The sequence below is a fragment of the Podarcis vaucheri genome (genome assembly GCF_965113315.1).
Source record: "Podarcis vaucheri genome assembly, chromosome: 16".
NCBI classification, from domain to species: Eukaryota; Metazoa; Chordata; class Lepidosauria; order Squamata; family Lacertidae; genus Podarcis; species Podarcis vaucheri.
The window spans coordinates 22,438,737-22,458,451 of record NC_138754.1 but is presented as its reverse complement, the minus strand read 5'-3'; the positions used below and the strand labels follow the sequence as shown (position 1 = coordinate 22,458,451).

The 19,715-nt window shown below is 43.1% G+C and overlaps 1 protein-coding gene across 3 annotated transcripts in view; it reads left to right on the top strand.

Annotated features, from left to right (window-relative positions):
• The window catches only part of TAOK3 (TAO kinase 3), a 118,645-nt gene that overhangs the window by 27,479 nt on the left and 71,451 nt on the right, over nucleotides 1–19,715 (top strand). For all 3 annotated transcript variants that reach the window (XM_082203101.1, XM_082203099.1, XM_082203100.1), the window contains exons 2-8: nucleotides 444–554; nucleotides 3,259–3,470; nucleotides 11,631–11,702; nucleotides 14,310–14,411; nucleotides 16,106–16,151; nucleotides 17,258–17,354; nucleotides 19,248–19,361. In XM_082203101.1, coding sequence (XP_082059227.1) covers nucleotides 3,351–3,470; nucleotides 11,631–11,702; nucleotides 14,310–14,411; nucleotides 16,106–16,151; nucleotides 17,258–17,354; nucleotides 19,248–19,361 — 551 coding nt within the window. In that variant the 5' untranslated portion in view covers nucleotides 444–554; nucleotides 3,259–3,350. The remainder of the gene's footprint in view (nucleotides 1–443; nucleotides 555–3,258; nucleotides 3,471–11,630; nucleotides 11,703–14,309; nucleotides 14,412–16,105; nucleotides 16,152–17,257; nucleotides 17,355–19,247; nucleotides 19,362–19,715) is intronic.

Genomic DNA, 19,715 nt, shown 5'->3' with positions numbered 1-19,715 from the left:
AACTGCCATTTTCATTACTATTCATGAAATCAGAGCTCCTTTTTAATGTTCTTTATGTAAGTTCATATAGTTCTCACATGGAGGCCAGCCAAATAGTTTTTGTTGAAAATATGTGTAGGCTTGGAGGCTTGAGGTTGCCGTATTCTTTGGTGCTGTGAAGGCCAGCCCCTCCCTCTAGGCTCCTGCTTCGCTGTTAACAAGAAGGTAAGTAATTGCTGCCTTATATTTTGACCAGAGGTGAGGATAAAGTTTTGCCTTGTTTTCTGGAAGATGTGTCAGTTGAGACCCAAAGAGTGGGAGGACAAATATCAGGGAAATGGTTAATTGGCACCAGCTGCAGTTGGGTCAAAAATGGTTTAGGGGGCAGCTCTGCAGACCAGGAACTGCTCATTTGTAGAATGTATTTATCTGTTTTAATTACTTCTGTTTCCCCCACTCCTCAGGTTGGAAGACAAGAGTATATAGAGCCCAAAGACACAACAGAAAAGGAGACCTAACGTTTCTACTGAAATGAGCCTGGACCATAGAGTATGCTTATTGCTATAATTACCCAGGTATGCTGAATTGCCTCTTTTGCAGCCTATCTCTGTGATAAGGACCCTAAAGATGGAGACACTGCCTCAGTCCCCCAGCTCCATAATGGATGAGACTGACAATGCTGCGTGTTTAAAAATAACAAGAACATCTGTGGCTAAAAATCATAAATTTTACAGACCCTACAACTGCTATCCATGAAACTTCTAGGTTCAAAATATTTTATAATATAAATGGTCTTTAAATCCCCACCCCCTCATTTTCCATACATGTGGCTCTTGTTCAACACTGGCAGCTAGAAATCTCAGGGTTCTGAGCAAGCTGCTGGGTTTTACATAATAAATATGGTTTGTATTTCTTGCTTTGTTTCAGTTTTCTGTGTTATTGAATTTTATTAGCTGCTTAGAGTTTCACTATGTAGCAGTTCAGAAATATAACGAATAAATATTAATTAAATGGGTGCAGCTGTAAACAAGTGTACTTTACAAAGAAAAAAACTTTTACCCCGATAGACAATATAGGGTTGTTAGTACAATATGGTTGTGGCAACAGTAATCCAGGGAAAAAACCTTGTTTGTTTATCTGTTGTTTGTGCATTAGGCTTGTTTAGAATGAAGTTAATAGTACAAGTACATAGCAGTGTTTGTCAGTTAAGTTGCTCGTCAGTCCAACGCTAGAAGAGTCCTTCCGTATGCCGCTCTTAGTAGTGGTTCCCATCTCAGTCAAGCTAGCATTATTTGTTGTCTCATACAAAAGTTCTCTCCGTGACTTGTGTAGACTGTTAAAAACAACAGTCTATAATAAACAGCAGAACTCCAAAATATATAACAGAAACAGCAATAAGCATGACATTCACATTTCCTCAAATGGCTGGAATAAGTTATACATAACCCAGCACCAAAAGGATGGTAATGTCAGCACCATGAAGGCCCCATCCTTTTAACACTGCACCCATGTGTCCCATGAGACACCCTAACAAAACATGGTGGAAGAGGGATCTAGATGGTTCTGGTTTTCTGTAACCCCACCCCCAGGAACCTTACAGTGAAGAGTGAATAATTTATTATTACTATTACTAAATTGCTAGATGACTTGCAGTGGCTCTGCAAGTCTTTCTGGCTATCAGTTGTTTGCTACAATAGGGCACGTCTCATCTTTTGTAGGCTTTCAGTATGACAGGTGCATATTTGTGCATTTTCAGGTCATCCCTAGTATGTAGCTTATGAGGTGCAGTAGGTAAGGCACTTCTCCCTGAGCCACCATTTTGCATATCCTTGCAGCAACCATTTTGCACCTAGCTAGTTGGTGGCCCAACTGCAAAACCATTTTAGTAAAAGCTGAAGTAGATCTTGATGTCTGCTTACCCCTTTGGTAGAGGATGGCCAGATGGTAGGATCATGATAAAGAAAAGGGGTGGTGGCAGCCTCAGTGAGGGGGCAGGGGGGAGACGGGCCCCATACACCCACTATCTGTCATATAAAATTTGCCCTGTCTTTGGGGCTTTGGCGCACTTGTCAGCAACTTATATTTATCACTTTCCCCAAAGTGTCTTTATTTTCCTAAGTATCTGGCCAGTTTACCTGACTTTAGAAACTTATCCTTCCTGGAGTTTCTGATTCAAATGCTTATCAGATTTATACCAGGTGAGTTGCCCCAGTTCAGTGGTGTGATGTAATTCTTACTTTGCCCAGCTCTAATTAAGCCTTTTTTTCAATCCTTGTATCCTGCAGTCTTTTAAAATGTTGATTGGTTCCATGTCCCAAGGTGGAAGGATTACAATCCTTCTTCCCTGCAACCCTGAACTCTTTTTGTTTGTTAACTTATACACTTGTAAGGAGGAAAAAACACTTCCCTAACATTTTAAGAGATTCTGCACAGCAGCAGTGGGTTTTTTTGTTCCTAAGCACATGTGTCTTAAGGACTTGCTGTTTGAGTGGCATTTGGACTACAGTATTATTAATAGAGGATTGTATCATGAAAAGGCTTGTTTGGAAATAAAACAACCCCACCTTCTACAAAATATGCTTTTTAAACCACAAGAGCAGCAACAGAAATATTTAAGGCCAGGGGAGTGGACATGTGTATATCCTCATTCCTTCCACTTTTTCAGTCATCTCTTCTGCTGGATAGAGCCATGAACCAGCTGCCTAAGAGGAAGTGCCCTAATTTCAGACACAAAACTTGGGGGAGGGGGGGCTATTTTCCCATGTGGTCACTGTGGAACATTTTTAAAAGCCACAGCTGGGAAACAGGGTGTCTCTTTCTGTCACTGCTGCCTTCCCCACCCAAAAAACAACAACAACACCTTTGTATGGATGGATTTGTTTTTATTAAGCTGCCGTGAAGGCCTGTTTTCAGGCAGGAAAGCAGGATACAAATATTTCAGATTTAAATAAACAAACCAAATGCTCTCAGAAACATCTGTTTAACAGCTAAACAGAACTTCCCAGGGATGGGGAACCTACGGCTGTCCAGAGATTGATTGTTAGTCTCCAACTCCCATCAGCCACAGCCATTGTTGCCAATAGTCAAGGATGATGGCAGTTGGGAGTCCAGCAATGTGTGGAGTGCCACAGGTTCCCCATCCTCGTCTCTGGGGAACATGGAAAAATTATCTCCTTAAAAGTTGCTTTCTTCAAACTGTAGAGAAGGCACCTGAGTTAAACAAATTTAAATACTTCCAGTGATTTCAATTGTCTACAAATTTCTCCCCCCGCCCCCCAGGTTCTGAATTGTTACCTAAGGACTCCATTGTCAATGAGGGAAGAAACTGACTGGGAACTGGAGGTGGGAACAAGGTCCTAATACTGTTCACCATGCGCAAAGGGGTGCCAAAAGACCCAGATGCAGCTGACCTGTTCTACAAAGATGATCCTCAGGAACTATTTGTGGGTTTACACGAAATTGGACATGGAAGTTTTGGAGCGGTTTACTTTGTAAGTAGTTTTTGCTTAATATCCCATTCTCTGCAAAACAAAGTAAAGATCTCCTTTCATAGCATTAAGCACGTTTCGCTTGAGGAAGAGGTTTTTCTTCATAGTCAAAGCTGTTTACACCCTTCTCTCCCTTCTCTACAATTCCAAAATGGCATCCAATATGCATATAAAGAAAATGTATACAGTTTTATTTCTAGGTTTTATTGTTGCTTGTTTGCTTTGCTGTTTTTTATACGTAAACGTGTGTGTGTGATATGTTTCGACAGTAATGCATGCACGTGGGAACTCTGGCCTCTGCTTCTCTGTTGCAGAGTGATGGATCCCATTCACAAGGGAGAAATGGTGTATGGAGGTGTATGCTTAACCTTAAAAGTAGAGAAGGAAAAGCAGGGAGACTGTGGTGCATGGAAGAAGGGTTTAGCAGATAATACACCTCCCATTTCTCGCTTGTACAACTACTTCCCCTTGCTGATTCACCACAGGGAAGCATTTACTAAGGAGTTTCAGGACCCATGTTTGTTGCCAGGCTTACAGCTTGGCCCTTGAGCGACTGAGTTTACAAAATATTCCAGATGGCCAACCAAAAAGACAATAACAGCATCTCCATCTGACTGAAAGATATCTTGCTCAGAAGACCTTTGGCTTCTGATGATGATTCCTCATGAAGGATGAACACAAATTTACACACTGTGTGTGTGTGTGTGTGTGTATACACGTGTGTGCGCGCGTGCGCATTGGTGAACTCCTAATCGCAAATAAGAAGTGTGGGCTATCAGGTGAGTTCCTGGCAGAGATCAGATTTGGATTAGGGACTTGGATTAGGAACCTCACTGAACTCCTCATTTAAGTAATAAAATTAAATACAAACATTTTTAAAACAGCCACCTCTGTTTTAACTTGTGGCCCCCTCAGGTGTTTTTGGACTATTATGCCATGGTACACCTGCATCAGCACAACTGAACGCCTTCATCTGCCCTAGCTGGAACAAAACATGTCTCTCCTGTATCGGCCTCCGCAGCCACAGCAGGTGCTGTAACTCCCAAGCGTTTGACCTCATCCCCAAAGTACACCCTTCCATTGTCTCCTGAGACAGATGGATGCCAACCGCTGCCCTCAGTTCCTCAGCTAGTATGATTAATTGATGGGAGTTATGGCCCTTCAAACGCTTTTGGACTACAAGCTAGCTACCTCTGCTTTTAAAGAGAGCTTCGCATCACAACACAGTCTGCTTTGGATGCTTCCAGATGCAAAAGATGGCTGCTTATGTGCTATCTAATGAAGCTGACCCAGTTTTATAAATGAAGTAGATTGAACTTATTAGTTTCTCTGTGTTACAGCAGTGATGTAGCATTCCTTGAAAACGAGGCAGTTCCACTTAAAGCAGCCTGCCGCACAGCATTACTTACAGTCTGTCTGAGCCTGTTATTTAACTGCAAGATGTCTCAGGCTGTGGATTAGTCCTTCAAGGAAAGTAGAGAGAGCCCTGCTGCTTTAATCATTTAAAGCTCCACCAGACAACACCATGGAAGAGTGTTCTGCGGGGAGCAATTCTCCTCCTCCCAGCCAAGGAGATCACACCAAGCGGTCTATAGCCACACCTTTGCCAGCTTCTTCTGGAGCTAGGCACGGCTTATTTTAAGCAGCTGGTGTGGAAAAAAAACATCAGATGTTACTGGCATTGCAGAAAGTACTTTGGGAGGCTTTCAACTAAAGCTTCATTTTTTTATTAGCAGAATAATATAGAACCACTGACTCACTTGAACCAATAAATAGCACTTTTGAAACATAAGCGGTTAACTTTCCAATGTTCTGTTTTATTTGAATTTCTACTTGAAGGCATAGGATGGGTGACAACTAAGAATTGCAGCAAGACTCTTTACATTTACATTTTCTTTAATTAAATCATCTTCCCTCCCCCTTTTAATAACACCACCCCCAACCTTTGGCGTGCTGAGAATATTGAATTGGGGACTCTGGCAGCAAGGCTCTCTATCCCCAGGTTGCCAGCAGGAAGAGCCACGGGCTCGCTGTCCAGTGTAGCAGTGCAACTGTGCAAAAGGAGGTAGTGCTGTCTCAGTGGCTCTTGGCTGGCGATGCAAGATGCCTTTCACCTGACCCTAAAAAGCCTGGGATTCTTACCTGGCTGTTCATTCTGAGCAACGTTTTATTGACAGAGACCAAGAATTACATAGAGTTAAGGGAGAGCTGTGAGGTTGCCTGCTTTGCTGATAACACCAAATTATTCAGGCTGGTAAAAACAAAAATGGGATTGTGAAGAACTCTGAAATAACCTCTCCAAAAGCAGGTAATAAAATGGCAAAGACAGTTCAGTGAAATGGTGAGGGAAGTGAGCAAAAAAAGAATAAGTCATCCTGTCTTTATATATTCATTGATGGGATTCAGGAGCCAGATATATGGAGAAACGTGACTCAAAGAAGTAGGAGGCCCAGGGTTCACTCTGATTGCTTAGAAATACACAATCGCTTTGAGGTCCTCTCCCCTAGCATGGAAGACGAAGAGCAGACTCCATTTGAGGATCTCTCCCTCATTACAGTCGATCAGGTATATGAAGACGAGCAGCAAAGTCAATCCTCAGGGAATGTGCAGGCGACCTTGGAACGGACAGCTCACGGAAGAACCCCGACCAAACCCAAGAGGAGGCGTGTACTGGTGATAGGGGATTCCCTACTGAGGGGAACAGAAGCAGTGATCTGTGGGCCTGACAAGATGTATCGGGAAGTGTGCTGTCTCCCCGGGGCTAAGATCCAAGATGTAACTGAACAACTGCAAGGAATCATAAAACCCACTGACAAATACCCCTTCCTCTTGGTTCATGTGGGAACCAATGACACTGCAAGCAATAGCCTCCAGAAGATCAAAAGAGACTATGAGGCTCTCGGCAGGAAATTGAAGCAACTAAATGCACAAATTGTCATCTCATCTGTCCTCCCAGTTGAACGACGTGGCCCAGGGAGAGAGGGGAAAATAGTGGAAGTGAACAGCTGGCTTCACAAATGGTGTAAACAGGAACGGTTTGGATTCTTAGATCACGGACTGCAGTTTCTTGAAGATGGACTTCTGGCAAGTGATGGGCTGCACCTCACAACGGTTGGGAGAAATGTTTTTGCCAAAAATCTCAGAAACCTCATCAGGAGGGCTTTAAACTGACTAATGTGGGGGAGGGAGACAGTGCTCCTGAAGGTAGGAGTCTATCAATTAATGAAGATGATCATCCAAATGTCATAGACCAAATGGAGCAAACAGCACGCGGACCTAGTGGTGGGAGGAAAAAATCCTTAAATAAGAGACACGGGGGAATGATTAATGGACTTCAATGTCTGTACACTAATGCGCAAAGCATGGGAAATAAACAAGATGAGCTTGAGCTCTTGGTACAGCAAACTAAATATGACATAATAGGCATCACTGAAACCTGGTGGGATAAGTCCCACGATTGGAATGTAATAATGGGGGGATACAATCTATTTCAAAGAAACAGACCAGACAAGAAAGGAGGAGGAGTGGCGTTATATGTCAGGGATGTGTATACCTGTGAAGAGATCCAAGATTTAGATCCTCAAAGCCAAAGTGAGAGCATTTGGGTCAAAATTAAGGGAGAGAAGAATAACAGAGACCTCATTGTGGGAGTTTACTATAGATCCCCAAGCCAAACGGAGGACATAGATGATGCCTTCCTGGAACAGATGGCCAAGCATGCAAAAGGAAGGGAGATAGTAGTAATGGGGGACTTCAATTACCCGGATATTTGTTGGACGTCAAACTCAGCCAAGAGCATAAGGTCAAACAGATTCCTCACTGGCCTTGCAGACAACTTCATTGTCCAGAAAGTGGGAGAAGCAACAAGAGGAACAGCCATTTTAGATCTGGTCCTAACCAATGTTGATGACCTGGTTAGTGGGGTAGAAGTGGAAGGATCATTAGGCGCGAGTGATCATGCTCTTCTGAAGTTTACTATACAGCGGAAAGGAGCAGCCAAGCATACTAGGACTCAATTTCTTGACTTTAAGAAAGCCGACTTCATAAAACTTAGGGAAGTGCTGGGTGAGATCCCATGGACAACAATACTAAAAGGAAAGAGAGTTCATGATGGCTGGGAGTTTGTTAAGAGGGAGATACTAAAAGCACAACGTCAGGCAATACCAATGAGACGGAAACATGGAAGGTGCCTAAAGAAGCCAGGGTGGCTATCTAAAGAACTTTTAACTGAATTAAGATTAAAAAAGGATGTGTACAAAAAATGGAAAAGGGGGGAAACCACCAAAGAGGAATTCAAACAAATAGCCAGCACGTGTAGACACAAAGTCAGAAAAGCTAAAGCACAGAATGAACTCAGGCTTGCTAGAGAGGTTAAAAGCAACAAAAAAGGCTTTTATGGGTATGTTCGTAGCAAAAGGAAGAACAAAGAAACAATGGGGTCACTCAGAGGAGAAGATGGTGAAATGCAAACAGGGGACACAGAAAGGGCTGAACTACTCAATGCCTTCTTTGCCTCAGTCTTCTCCGATAAAGAAAACAATGCCCGACCTGAAGAATTTGGAGCAAATGATTCAGCAAAGGAAACACAGCCCAGAATAACTAAGGAGATAGTACAAGAATATTTGGCTAGTTTAGATGTATTCAAGTCTCCAGGGCCAGATGAACTGCATCCAAGAGTATTAAAGAACTGGCAGATGTGATCTCAGAACCACTGGCAGTCATCTTTGAGAATTCCTGGAGAACAGGCGAAGTCCCGGCAGACTGGAGGAGGGCAAATGTTGTCCCTATTTTCAAAAAGGGGAAAAGAGAGGACCCAAATAATTACCGCCCAGTCAGTCTGACATCAATAGCAGGGAAGATTCTGGAGCAGATCATTAAGCAAACAGTCTGTGAGCACCTAGAAAGGAATGCTGTGATCACCAATAGTCAGCATGGATTTCTGAAAAATAAGTCATGTCAGACTAACCTGATCTCGTTTTTTGACAGAATTACAAGCCTGGTAGATGAAGGGAACGCAGTGGATGTAGCCTACCTTGATTTCAGCAAGGCATTTGACAAGGTGCCCCATGATATTCTTGTAAAGAAGCTGGTAAAATGCGGTCTGGACTATGCTACCACTCAGTGGATTTGTAACTGGCTGACTGACCGAACCCAAAGGGTGCTCATCAATGGTTCCTCTTCATCCTGGAGAAGAGTGACTAGTGGGGTGCCACAGGGTTCTGTCTTGGGCCCGGTCTTATTCAACATCTTTATCAACGACTTGGATGATGGACTCAAGGGCATCCTGATCAAATTTGCAGATGACACCAAACTGGGAGGGGTGGCTAACACCCCAGAGGACAGGATCACACTTCAAAACGACCTTGACAGATTAGAGAACTGGGCAAAAATAAACAAGATGAATTTTAACAGGGAGAAATGTAAAGTATTGCACTTGGGCAAAAAAAATGAGAGGCACAAATACAAGATGGGTGACACCTGGCTTGAGAGCAGTACATGTGAAAAGGATCTAGGAGTCTTGGTTGACCACAAACTTGACATGAGCCAACAGTGTGACGCGGCAGCTAAAAAAGCCAATGCAATTCTGGGCTGCATCAATAGGAGTATAGCATCTAGATCAAGGGAAGTAATAGTGCCACTGTATTCTGCTCTGGTCTGACCTCACCTGGAGTACTGTGTCCAGTTCTGGGCACCACAATTCAAGAAGGACACTGACAAACTGGAACGTGTCCAGAGGAGGGCAACCAAAATGGTCAAAGGCCTGGAAACGATGCCTTATGAGGAACGGCTAAGGGAGCTGGGCATGTTTAGCCTGGAGAAGAGGAGGTTAAGGGGTGATATGATAGCCATGTTCAAATATATAAAAGGATGTCACATAGAGGAGGGAGAAAGGTTGTTTTCTGCTGCTCCGGAGAAGCGGACACGGAGCAATGGATCCAAACTACAAGAAAGAAGATTCCACCTAAACATTAGGAAGAACTTCCTGACAGTAAGAGCTGTTTGACAGTGGAATTTGCTGCCAAGGAGTGTGGTGGAGTCTCCTACTTTGGAGGTCTTTAAGCAGAGGCTTGACAACCATATGTCAGGAGTGCTCTGATGGTGTTTCCTGCTTGGCAGGGGGTTGGACTCGATGGCCCTTGTGGTCTCTTCCAACTCTATGATTCTATGATTCTATGATCTGAGCTGGCGGTGACTAACCAGTAAAGGGATCTTGGGATCATGGCAGATAGCACAGTGAAAAGGTTGATCCAGTGCGCCACAGCTTTGAAAAGGGTGAATTCTGTGCTAGAGATAATTAGGAAAGGAGTCAAATATAAAACTGTTGAAGTTGTAATATCTCTGTTCAGATCTGTGGTGTGACAGCGCATGGGATGCTGTGGACAGTTGTAGATGCTGTGGAGTGGGCAAAAGTGCAGAACAGGGCAACCAAAATGATCTGAGGTCTGGAACAACTCCCTTGTAAGGAAAAGTGACAACTGCTTTCTATTATTATTTTGGAATTTTAAAAAAAATATGCAGTGCAGGCAAAGTGGATAGCTTTTCTTTCTCGTAATAGGTAAACCTGGGGTCATCCAAAAATGCTGAACGTTAAATGATTTAAGACAAACAAAAGGAAGTACTTTGCATGGTGCATAGTTAAGCTGTGGAACCTGCTGTGGAATTCACAGTCACAAATATGCAAGGGCTGCCAACTTAGTTGGCTTTAAAGGGGCTTAGACAAATCCATGGTGGATGACGCCATCAGTAGCTGTGAGTTGTGATGGCGCCATGCCTCTGAGTACCAGTTGCTGGGGGATAATAGCTGGAGAGGTTCTTGCCCCTTTTTACACTTCCCACAGGCATCCAGCTAGCCATTGTGAGAAACAAGATGCTGCTTGGCATGCCAGTCTGTTTGCCCTGCTTCCTACTGCCAACTCTGATGCCGCCCAACAACTTAACCCCAGTTTCCAAGAGCCTAGGCAGAGGTTTCTGCAATGCTATGGAAGGGTGTTAGGGCTGGCACAGAGTTTGTTGAGTCTTCGCAGGGAAGGGCGTTTCACAACTCCTGGAAAAACATTTGAGCATTGTCCTTGCCCTTCGGATGACATAACCAAGAAGAAGTGTGTATCTGAAGAAGTGGGCATGCACACGAAAGCTCATACCAATAACAAACTTAGTTGGTCTCTAAGTTGCTACTGGAAGGAATTTTTTTATTTTGTTTCAACTACGGCAGACCAACAGAGCTACCTCCCTGTAACTATAACCAAGAATGTTCATTTAGCTGATCTTAATTATTGGAACACAAGAGAGGATAGCGTGGTCTTTGTGGATTTGAGGGCAAACTGCTGACTCTTGAACAGCGTCTAGCCTACTGTGGTGATTTTTAGTAAGCTTACTTACTTGGTGGAATGTCAAAAGCTTGTGCAGGAAATGGTACTGACCATGCCAAAAGCAACAGGTGAGAGACATGTGCCGCTTCCAGCCTACTGATACTGCCCATGGTAGCACAGAGGGGTATGGGTCTGCTGCCACTTGTGCTTCCCCACCCAACAAAGCAGCTTAGTGATAGAGTGTATGGCCCTTCTCAAGGTTGTTCTAAGGCTACGTGGGAGAGAACAGTAGGAGATTTCAAGGTTAATATTTCAGTACTGATTGAAAGATGCTGGGCTTTGGCAAGTGGTACTGCCATCTGCGTTGATTCTGTGGAATGCCATTCGGGAGGCAGATAGTTTAGCAGACCTGTGCAGGATTTGGGCTACTTCTGCAGTAGATCTTGTGTTGCTGACACCTAGCATGACACCTAATGCAGTACAGTGGTACCTCTAGTTATGAACTTAATTCCTTCCAGAGGTCCGTTCTTAACCTGAAACTGTTCTTAACTAGAGGCATGCTTTCACTAATGGGGCCTCTTGTTGCTGCTGTGCCGCCGGCACATGATTTCCGTTCTCATCTTGGGGCAAAGTTCTCAACTCAAGGTAACTCTTCCAGGTTAGCGGAGTTTGTAACCTGAAGTGTTTGTAACCTGAGGCGTTTGTTACTCAAGGTACCACTGTACTAACAATTCTTTGTGAGGAAGAGTCTCTCCGTGATCAATTGGCTTCCTTGAGTTTAGGAGGGAAATGAGAAAACATCTTACTTTTTTCTTTCTTCTCCTTTTACCCCTCCCCCCGCCCCAATTTCCAGGCCACCAACGCCCGCACGAATGAGGTGGTGGCAATCAAGAAGATGTCCTACAGTGGGAAGCAAACAAATGAGGTAAGAAGGACAAAAACAACTCTTCAAATGCCTCTGTGTTACAACAGCGAGGCAGGCTGTTCCGTTGTGTGTTGCTGTGGTTTTTTTTATCAGTTCGTTTTTCTTAATGCCATAATAGGCTTCAGAGTGGTTTACAAGTATGCTACCTACTTCTGCAGAGAGACACTTTGAAAATAAAATAAAATAAAACTGGACCAGCATTTACTTGTTAATAAAGTGAATTGGGAATGTAGACCACGTAGCGAAACTGTAGCCCGTCAGGTGTTGTTTGACTGCAGGTCCCATCAGCCCCAACCAGGATGGCCAGTGGTTAGAGATGATTTAAGTTGTAGTCCAACAGCTTCTGGAGGGCCACAGATTCTACGTTCCTCGGTGTAAGCTACTTGCAACACTAGAATTTTGAAAGTGTACTAAACAAGAGTGTACTAAGCTAGAAATCTCTGGAGACCTTCATGTGAAGGTTTGAAAGCCACTCCTTCCTTACTTTTCCACCCCACCTAGCAATACAACCCCTACTCTACTCAGCACTTGTATGATGTTCCCCATCACCTTCATTATATTACGCTATTATCCTGCAATTCCTTTTGTAAGCTCTGAGTAGCCTTACTGGGTTCTCCCCACTTCCCCCAATTGTGGCTAGGGTCGCTGAAACATGGTAACTAGCACTAGATCACCTGGTTTACTTCATAGCTGAAGGGGGATTTGAATCTGGGTCTCCCTGGTCATAGTCCAACACTTCACAGCACAATCTCTTTTACTCCTGGGCTCTCTTCCATCCCGTCTCCTCAAGTTCCCTGACCTCTACCACCATGTAAGAGGTCCACCACATGTGGCTCTTTTACACCTTTGCCGCGGCTCCGGGACGGATACTAGCGAGGGGAGGAGGCGCATTGTGTGCCCCGACACTCCCCACTGTGGCGGGCGCTGTACTGGCTGTGACGTCGCATGGCGGCGGTGCGTGCGTTAGTCACGCAACGTCCCAACGTCACCTTCCCGCCCGCCTGCTACATTGTAAGGGGCATGTACACTGGTCACTGCATTGAAAGGGGGCATGTACGCTGGTCACTGTTTTGAAGGGGAGTGAAGAACATACACACACAAAAAAGGTAACTTGTTAATTTAACGTTTATTTCTATGAGGAGGAGTAATTCTGAGGGGTCAAACAAAGAAATAATAAAAAGTGACAAAAAAGTTATTTTTATAATGACGAGTTTTGCAGCTTCCAGTTTTTTTTTCTTCAGAAACGGGTCCAAGTGGCTCTTTTTGTCTTAAAGGTTGCAGACCCCTGACCTAGATCCTGCATGCAGGTTTCCTTCAGCCTTATGTGAGCTGCTGTAGAGATCTCCCACATTCCCACCCAGAAATTGGAATTTCTGTCACCATTCTGTGGTACTTCTGCACCTTTTGAGTCGTGTTTGGTTTAACTTGCTGTCATTTTGGTGCTTAATATTGCACATTGAGATGTTCTTTCAGGACCCTCCCTGTTCTTATGACAGTAATTTGTTTTTTTGACTGTTTTTAATACTGAATATTGGTGAAGGGTGGGTAATAAATTTAATAACAGCAATAATACTGTTCCTCAGTTCAGTGCTTTAATTTATTTTGTTTGTTCTTACATCTTATTTCCTGCCCTTTCTCTCTTAAGCAGGTTGCGGCCATAAAACAACTCTAAACAAATCTAAAAAACTTAAAAATGCACAATAAAATACTGTATGTATAACAGCCAGCGATAATTATACATCTTTAGCACTATGTTTCAAAGGCCTGCTGACACCTGAATGATACCAGTATAGGGAACAACTAGATCCTTGTAAAAAGGGAGTCAAATAGGAATTTCTACTTTCTAGCTCCTCAAATTCAGTAGTCAAGTTGTGTCATGTATTAAAATGCTCCTAAATGCCCATCCATTCTTGTGACCAACGCAGGCAATAAATGCAGTGTTTAGAACCACGCAGCTTGTATAACATTATTTTGATTTTTGCTAAACCGTTAAATATACAGCATTATGTATCTTTGCTTAATGTGCAGATTTTGTTTTGACTGCAGTATTTGCATGACTTAATCTGATTGCCCTCTGGTAACTATTAGCCTTGCAAAGAGGCCATTTGGCCTGTACATCTTCAGCAGATGCTGACAAACTTTTGTTTCAATTTACTTGTGTTGCTAACAAACAAACAAGGGGTGGCGAATCCAGGTTCCTCCCAGGTGTAGAACTCCATGTGAAATTGCCTCTGATTCCAGCTCACCTTGGAAATGTTCTTATTTTGCTATATGGAGAAATTATTATTTCATTATTTATTCAAACCCTTTATACCTCTCCCTTCAGGCAAAAAGACTTCCAGGGTGGTTTGCAGATTAAGAAAATCAAGACAGTCCATGCCCTCAAGCTTACAAATTAAAAAGGAAAGGGAAAGGGGGATTGAAAGAGAGGGAGGAGGAAATAAGCAATTTTGGGTACATAGTCCTTTGTTACAAGTTCTTCCAGTTGATCAAACAGTTCAAGGAGAGCAGGAACCAACAGTTGCTCATCTGTCACCTTCTCTTTCACCCTCTTCTCTCAAGTTCGATCTAAAGACTGAGTTTCTTCTTCTTTTCTTTTAAAAACAGAAATGGCAGGATATTATCAAGGAAGTCAGATTTCTACGACAGCTGAAGCACCCCAACACCATAGAATACAAGGGTTGTTACTTGAAAGAAAACACTGCCTGGGTGAGTGAAAGCTTTGCTTGGATTTCACATCCTATGGGCTGTGAAGAAGCTGTTTTTCCCTGGATGCAATGCTGAATTGTTTCAATCATCCCACGCTGCCACTTATTCTTTAAAGGCTTTCAGGCCTTGGTATACTGCATGGAAACTGAAAATGTTTACAGGCGTTGGGGGTCCGCAGGTGGGTTGCCTTGTCTTGGCACACTGTTTGTGCTGCTGCTTAAGGACAGACATGTGTTTCTAAATACAATGGATGCTCATTAGAGAACTAGGACCAGCCTCATGGATGCTCCGAGGACCTCCAGAGTGCTTAGGAAGGCTTGTCTGCCCTTAATGCTTTGTATCATCATAGCATATGCAAGCTATTGTTACAAACCACCCCAGTGTCTGAGCGGACAGATACTCCCGTGGATCCAATGCTTAGTCAGGGTTCAGTTTCCTTGAAAGAAAGGCAGCATAGTCTGTGATGTCTTTAGGATATATGGCTTTTATTTACACACATACGTACGACCTGAACATTGGGGGGGGGGAGGCTCACAGCATTAACACCACCAAAAGATCTCACTTCTCCATTGGTCACAGCTTCTATGATTCTATGTCTCTCTTCCCCAGCTTCCACCCCACTCTAGCCTAGCCCCAGTTTGGCCTATTGTTCTCAATCACTTAACTATAGCTGTTACAACCTAGCTCAATCTTTTTGATGCTGATCAGGGTACTTAAGTTGCTAGTTAAAGTAATTGTCTTACAAAGAAACATTGCTGACCAGTTCAGCAACCTATTCCACTAGATTCTAACCCTCACTGGATGCAGGATCCCAAAAACTGGAATGGATTTAGGGCATCATCCAGACTGATGCCCCCCTCCTATATGTTTACATATAACAAAAAAAACCAGCTGTGTGAATTGCCTATGGAGGGATTTCGTTCTCTGGGGGCCAGATTAAACAGCCCTCAAGTCACATGGGAAAGTTTCCCTGACCTGTCAGTACCACTTTAGGCTACAGGTGAGGTGGTGCACATTTGAATGTTCTATGTGAATGGAAAGATTTCAGCACCTAGAAATACAACATGTGGGGGAGAAGGCAAAACTGAAGCTTTTTGAAGGTGTGTGTATTGGGGGGGGGGAACGCTCAAATATGGAGCATTCTCTATGCAGCCTCATAATACAATACTCATATGCTTTCTGCTAACTCTATGATCAATTCCTAATTCCGGCCTTGGTCCCACTCTGTGTTGACCTCATAATCCCCAATAATGGTAAGTAAATTGTCGTGTTCTGTTGACTTCACCTGCTTGAAGCCTGATACTGTACAAGGGATGGGGGGATGAGAGTTGGCTACTGTAGCCATTGCATACCAAAATTAACATATATATCTTGGAGCAGCTCTCAATCTTGCTAAAACTGGAACTCTCAGTTTTCTGGAGCACTGCAAACTCTTGGCGTAATACATAGCAAACTTAAAGTTGTTGTAAACCGTTTTAGCTGTCACGGCTTTCGCCCAAACAATCCTGGGAATTGTAGCTTGAGGAAATTGTCGTGCTGAGACTTCATATGAAAAACATCACATTGCACAAAACATTTCCCAGGCTTCACAGTCCTCAGTGTAGATACACCCCTTACACTACACTCTTATATTGCTTGGTGAATTATCATTCCTTCTCTAATTTAATGGCTGCATTTATTTCTGCTTCTTGCAGTTAGTAATGGAGTACTGCTTAGGATCTGCTTCAGATTTGTTGGAAGGTAAGCCTTGAAATATTCCTACCATGCTTCTTTGACAGCATAGCTTTGCTTTTAGTGGTGGCAGTTACCTTCCCTACAGAGCATTTCATAGATGATTCACAGTTCAGTCTAATTCTTTCCTGTTTAATATATGAATGGTATCTATCACGTGTGATGCATCACATCTGACTGGCTGTTGCTTTTCAGTATTCCAGTATTAGGATCACAATCCTGGGTCTGCATGCAGTTGGGTTAAAGTAAGCCAAGTATGTCAATCCATCACTTGTATTCTCATTTCCTTGGTTCTTGGTTAGGAATTTACTGTGGTGGAAAGCAAATACGAAATTGGAGAGAGGTGAGCCTGGGCACCAGCTATGGAAAGGAGGAAGGATTACAGGCCCTGTTCTCTCTCCTTCCTGTGGCCTTCTTCCCAATTCCATTGCCACATATCCTGCACATTCATAGGCATACTTTGTCTCTTAGACTGGCAGCCAGGAAGCCAAATTGCACCATTCAATAGGCTAGATTTAGCCCAGGAGCCACTAACTCTTATCCTAGGTAGGTGTGCTTGCACATTTAAATTTCACAAGTAACTACAGTTGCAAGAAAATCGTACGGAGAAAATCGCTCTGGTTTTCTGCCCTGATCTCCTTCTTTCTTGCAGTGGAGATAAGTGTACAAAATATGATGAGGGAAACATGTGAAGGGAGGGTGAAGCAAAGTTCATTTCATTTCTACACCTGGGTCGGTTTTGGGGGAAAAGCTTGATGGAAGAGATATGGCACAACATTGGTGTTCTAGGAGGGAGTTCCAGGCATAAGGAGCATCAGGGAGAATGGGTGGACTTGTTTCAGAAACAGTTTGGGCAACTGAGGCTGGCAGAGTCAGAGGAGAGATGATTGTAAGCAGGAAAACAATGGCGGGGGATACAAGAGGTCTGTTTTTCAGTTGCTTCTGCTTTGATCACCATCTCAGGTATTTGTCCTCCTGCTTAGAAGAGGTTTTTTATTTGTGTTGACCCTATTGGTCTGCTAGCAATAGTATATATACAGTCCTTCCTACCCTAGCATTGCATAAAACTCTTTTTTTGTGTCCATTTTTTCTTTCCCTCCCCCCCCCCCATCCAGTTCACAAGAAGCCACTTCAGGAAGTGGAGATTGCTGCCATTACCGATGGTGCCTTGCAGGGGCTGGCCTACCTGCATTCTCATTTTAAGATACATAGGTAAAAGCATGCAATTCTTTTATTTTATTTTATGTATCACTGCTTTTCTTTGCCTTGATTCATCTGATTGGAGGACATGGTATTCAGACTGCTTCAAATGGGTTTGTTTGCCTCCTTCCCTAACAAAGGATTGTACTCACTATCTGGGAGCACATATAGATACAGGTTTTGTCTTTGGATACCCAAGAGGTATCTGTAGCATGAAGCACCTTTCATAAGCTAAGGTTGGTGTGCCAGCGGTGACCCCTCCTGGCCAAAGAAAGGCAGCTGCTGTTGTTTGATCACTGGTAACATCCAGAGCAGACTACCACTTCGCTTTATATAGCTTTGAAAGCTACTCCAGTTGGTCCAAAATACGGCTGCTGACTGGGGCCAGCTGAATTGGGAGTGCATCTTGGCAATTCATTAGTAACTTTCGTTGATTCACCTCCAAGGTTTAAAACCCTATACAGCTTGGGACATACAAGGCCACTTTCTCCTACGCAAATCTGCTCAAAGTTAAAGTCGTCTTCCAAGGCCCTTCCCTTGGTGGACCCACCTTCAGTTGTTAAGTAGTTGGCAACAGGAAGAAGGCTGCCTAGTTTCTAGTGCTCTGCTTATGGATGTTTTCCATGGGACTGGGCTTCATATCATTTTTGCACATTGCAAAGTCCTGATTTTTTATTATTATTATTATTATTATTATTATTATTATTATTTATTATTATATCCCACAATATTATAAGCCCCCTTTTTAAAAAAAGAAATTATACCCTGCCCTTCAGTTTCACCACTCTCAGAAAGTTTACAATAAACAAATGAGAACGAGAAAAAATGAAAATACATCACTAGCAAAACAAACACATCTAAAGCAATATTTTACTGAATTTATGTTGTTCTGCTCCATTGTAAGCAGTTCTAAAAAAATAACGTAATACATTGTGAAAGGCCCTGGTAATAATAATGGTATAGTTAGCAGACTACAAAGTTATTATGCAAAAGGAAATGTGACTCACAGATTTATTCATTTTTGCTGGATATATAGAGCCATGTATTATTTTATGTAGGTTGAGAAAACCTGGATGAACAAGGTGATTTGTTCCAGAATTTATAGAATCAAAACGAAAAAGTGATTTTAATAACATATTGAGGATTGTGTGCACTAAATCAGAGGTAGCCAACATGGTACCCTTCAGATGTTGTTAGATTCCAGCTTCCTATCATTCCCATCAAGAGTGTCGAAAGATCAGAGCTTACGGGAGTCCAGCAACATCTGAAGGGCAACACATTGGTACTACTTGTAGCCTGATTTGGTTGTGAGCTGATGGCATCTTGCTAACTGATGTTTGCAGGGGCCTTGCACTATACATGTAATACATAAATTGTCAATACGAACAGAATTGAACCCATAGATTAGTAGAGATGCCCCATTCAACAGTGCCCGATTTTGATTTCCTCTTTAAATTTCCAGCCGTACTATATTAGATTTCCTGAGCCTTGCTCTAGTTTCCCACCAGCTTGTACAAAGGCTAATGTTCTGTCACCTATCAAACTAATCTCAGCCTAAACTCTTCCATGCTAGAGGATGTGGTAATCCATCTGTTCTCATAGAACCAAAGAGTTTTCCTCTCATGCAGCTCACTCTGTTTGCCTGTGTCCAGACAGCTTACGATGAACTGCCTAAGAAGAAAACTTGGCTGCAGCTCTGCCAGTTATTTGGGGTTGCCTGTTGCCTGTATCTCACCTTGGCACCAATAAAGTTTCAATAAAGCTTCAATAAAGGAAGAGTGTCCTTGGTTTGGGGGCTGGATGAGAAGCGCTGAAAACAGACCTCTGAGCTGCAGGGTGTTTATTTCGTATTAAACAGAAACTCCCTTTGAAACAACGATTGTGTTTTCTTCTTCTATTTGAAAGGGATATTAAAGCAGGAAACATTCTCCTAACTGAGCCAGGTCAGGTGAAGCTAGCTGATTTTGGGTCCGCATCCATAGCCTCTCCTGCCAATTCCTTTGTGGGGACACCTTACTGGTAAGTGAAACTGGAGCGCAACTTTCTGTTTAGTCTTTTGTGGGATGCTTTATATGTGTGTGAGACTCTGTATTCTCTCTCTCTCTCTCTCTCTCTCTCTCTCTCTCTCTCTCTCTCTCACACACACACACACACACACACACACACACATACACTGATCCAGTTTGTAACTACAATCCTGGTCTTTTAGATAAACATTTCCCCCCAAAACAAAAAAGCTCTACCATACAATGTGCTACTCAATTTTGAGTTGCTAGGGAAATGCATTTTCAGAGAGAAGCGCAGCAACTGTTTCAAACAATGAGCACAGGGGGAATAACACTCATGCAGTTGTCACAGCGGACTCTTACAGGT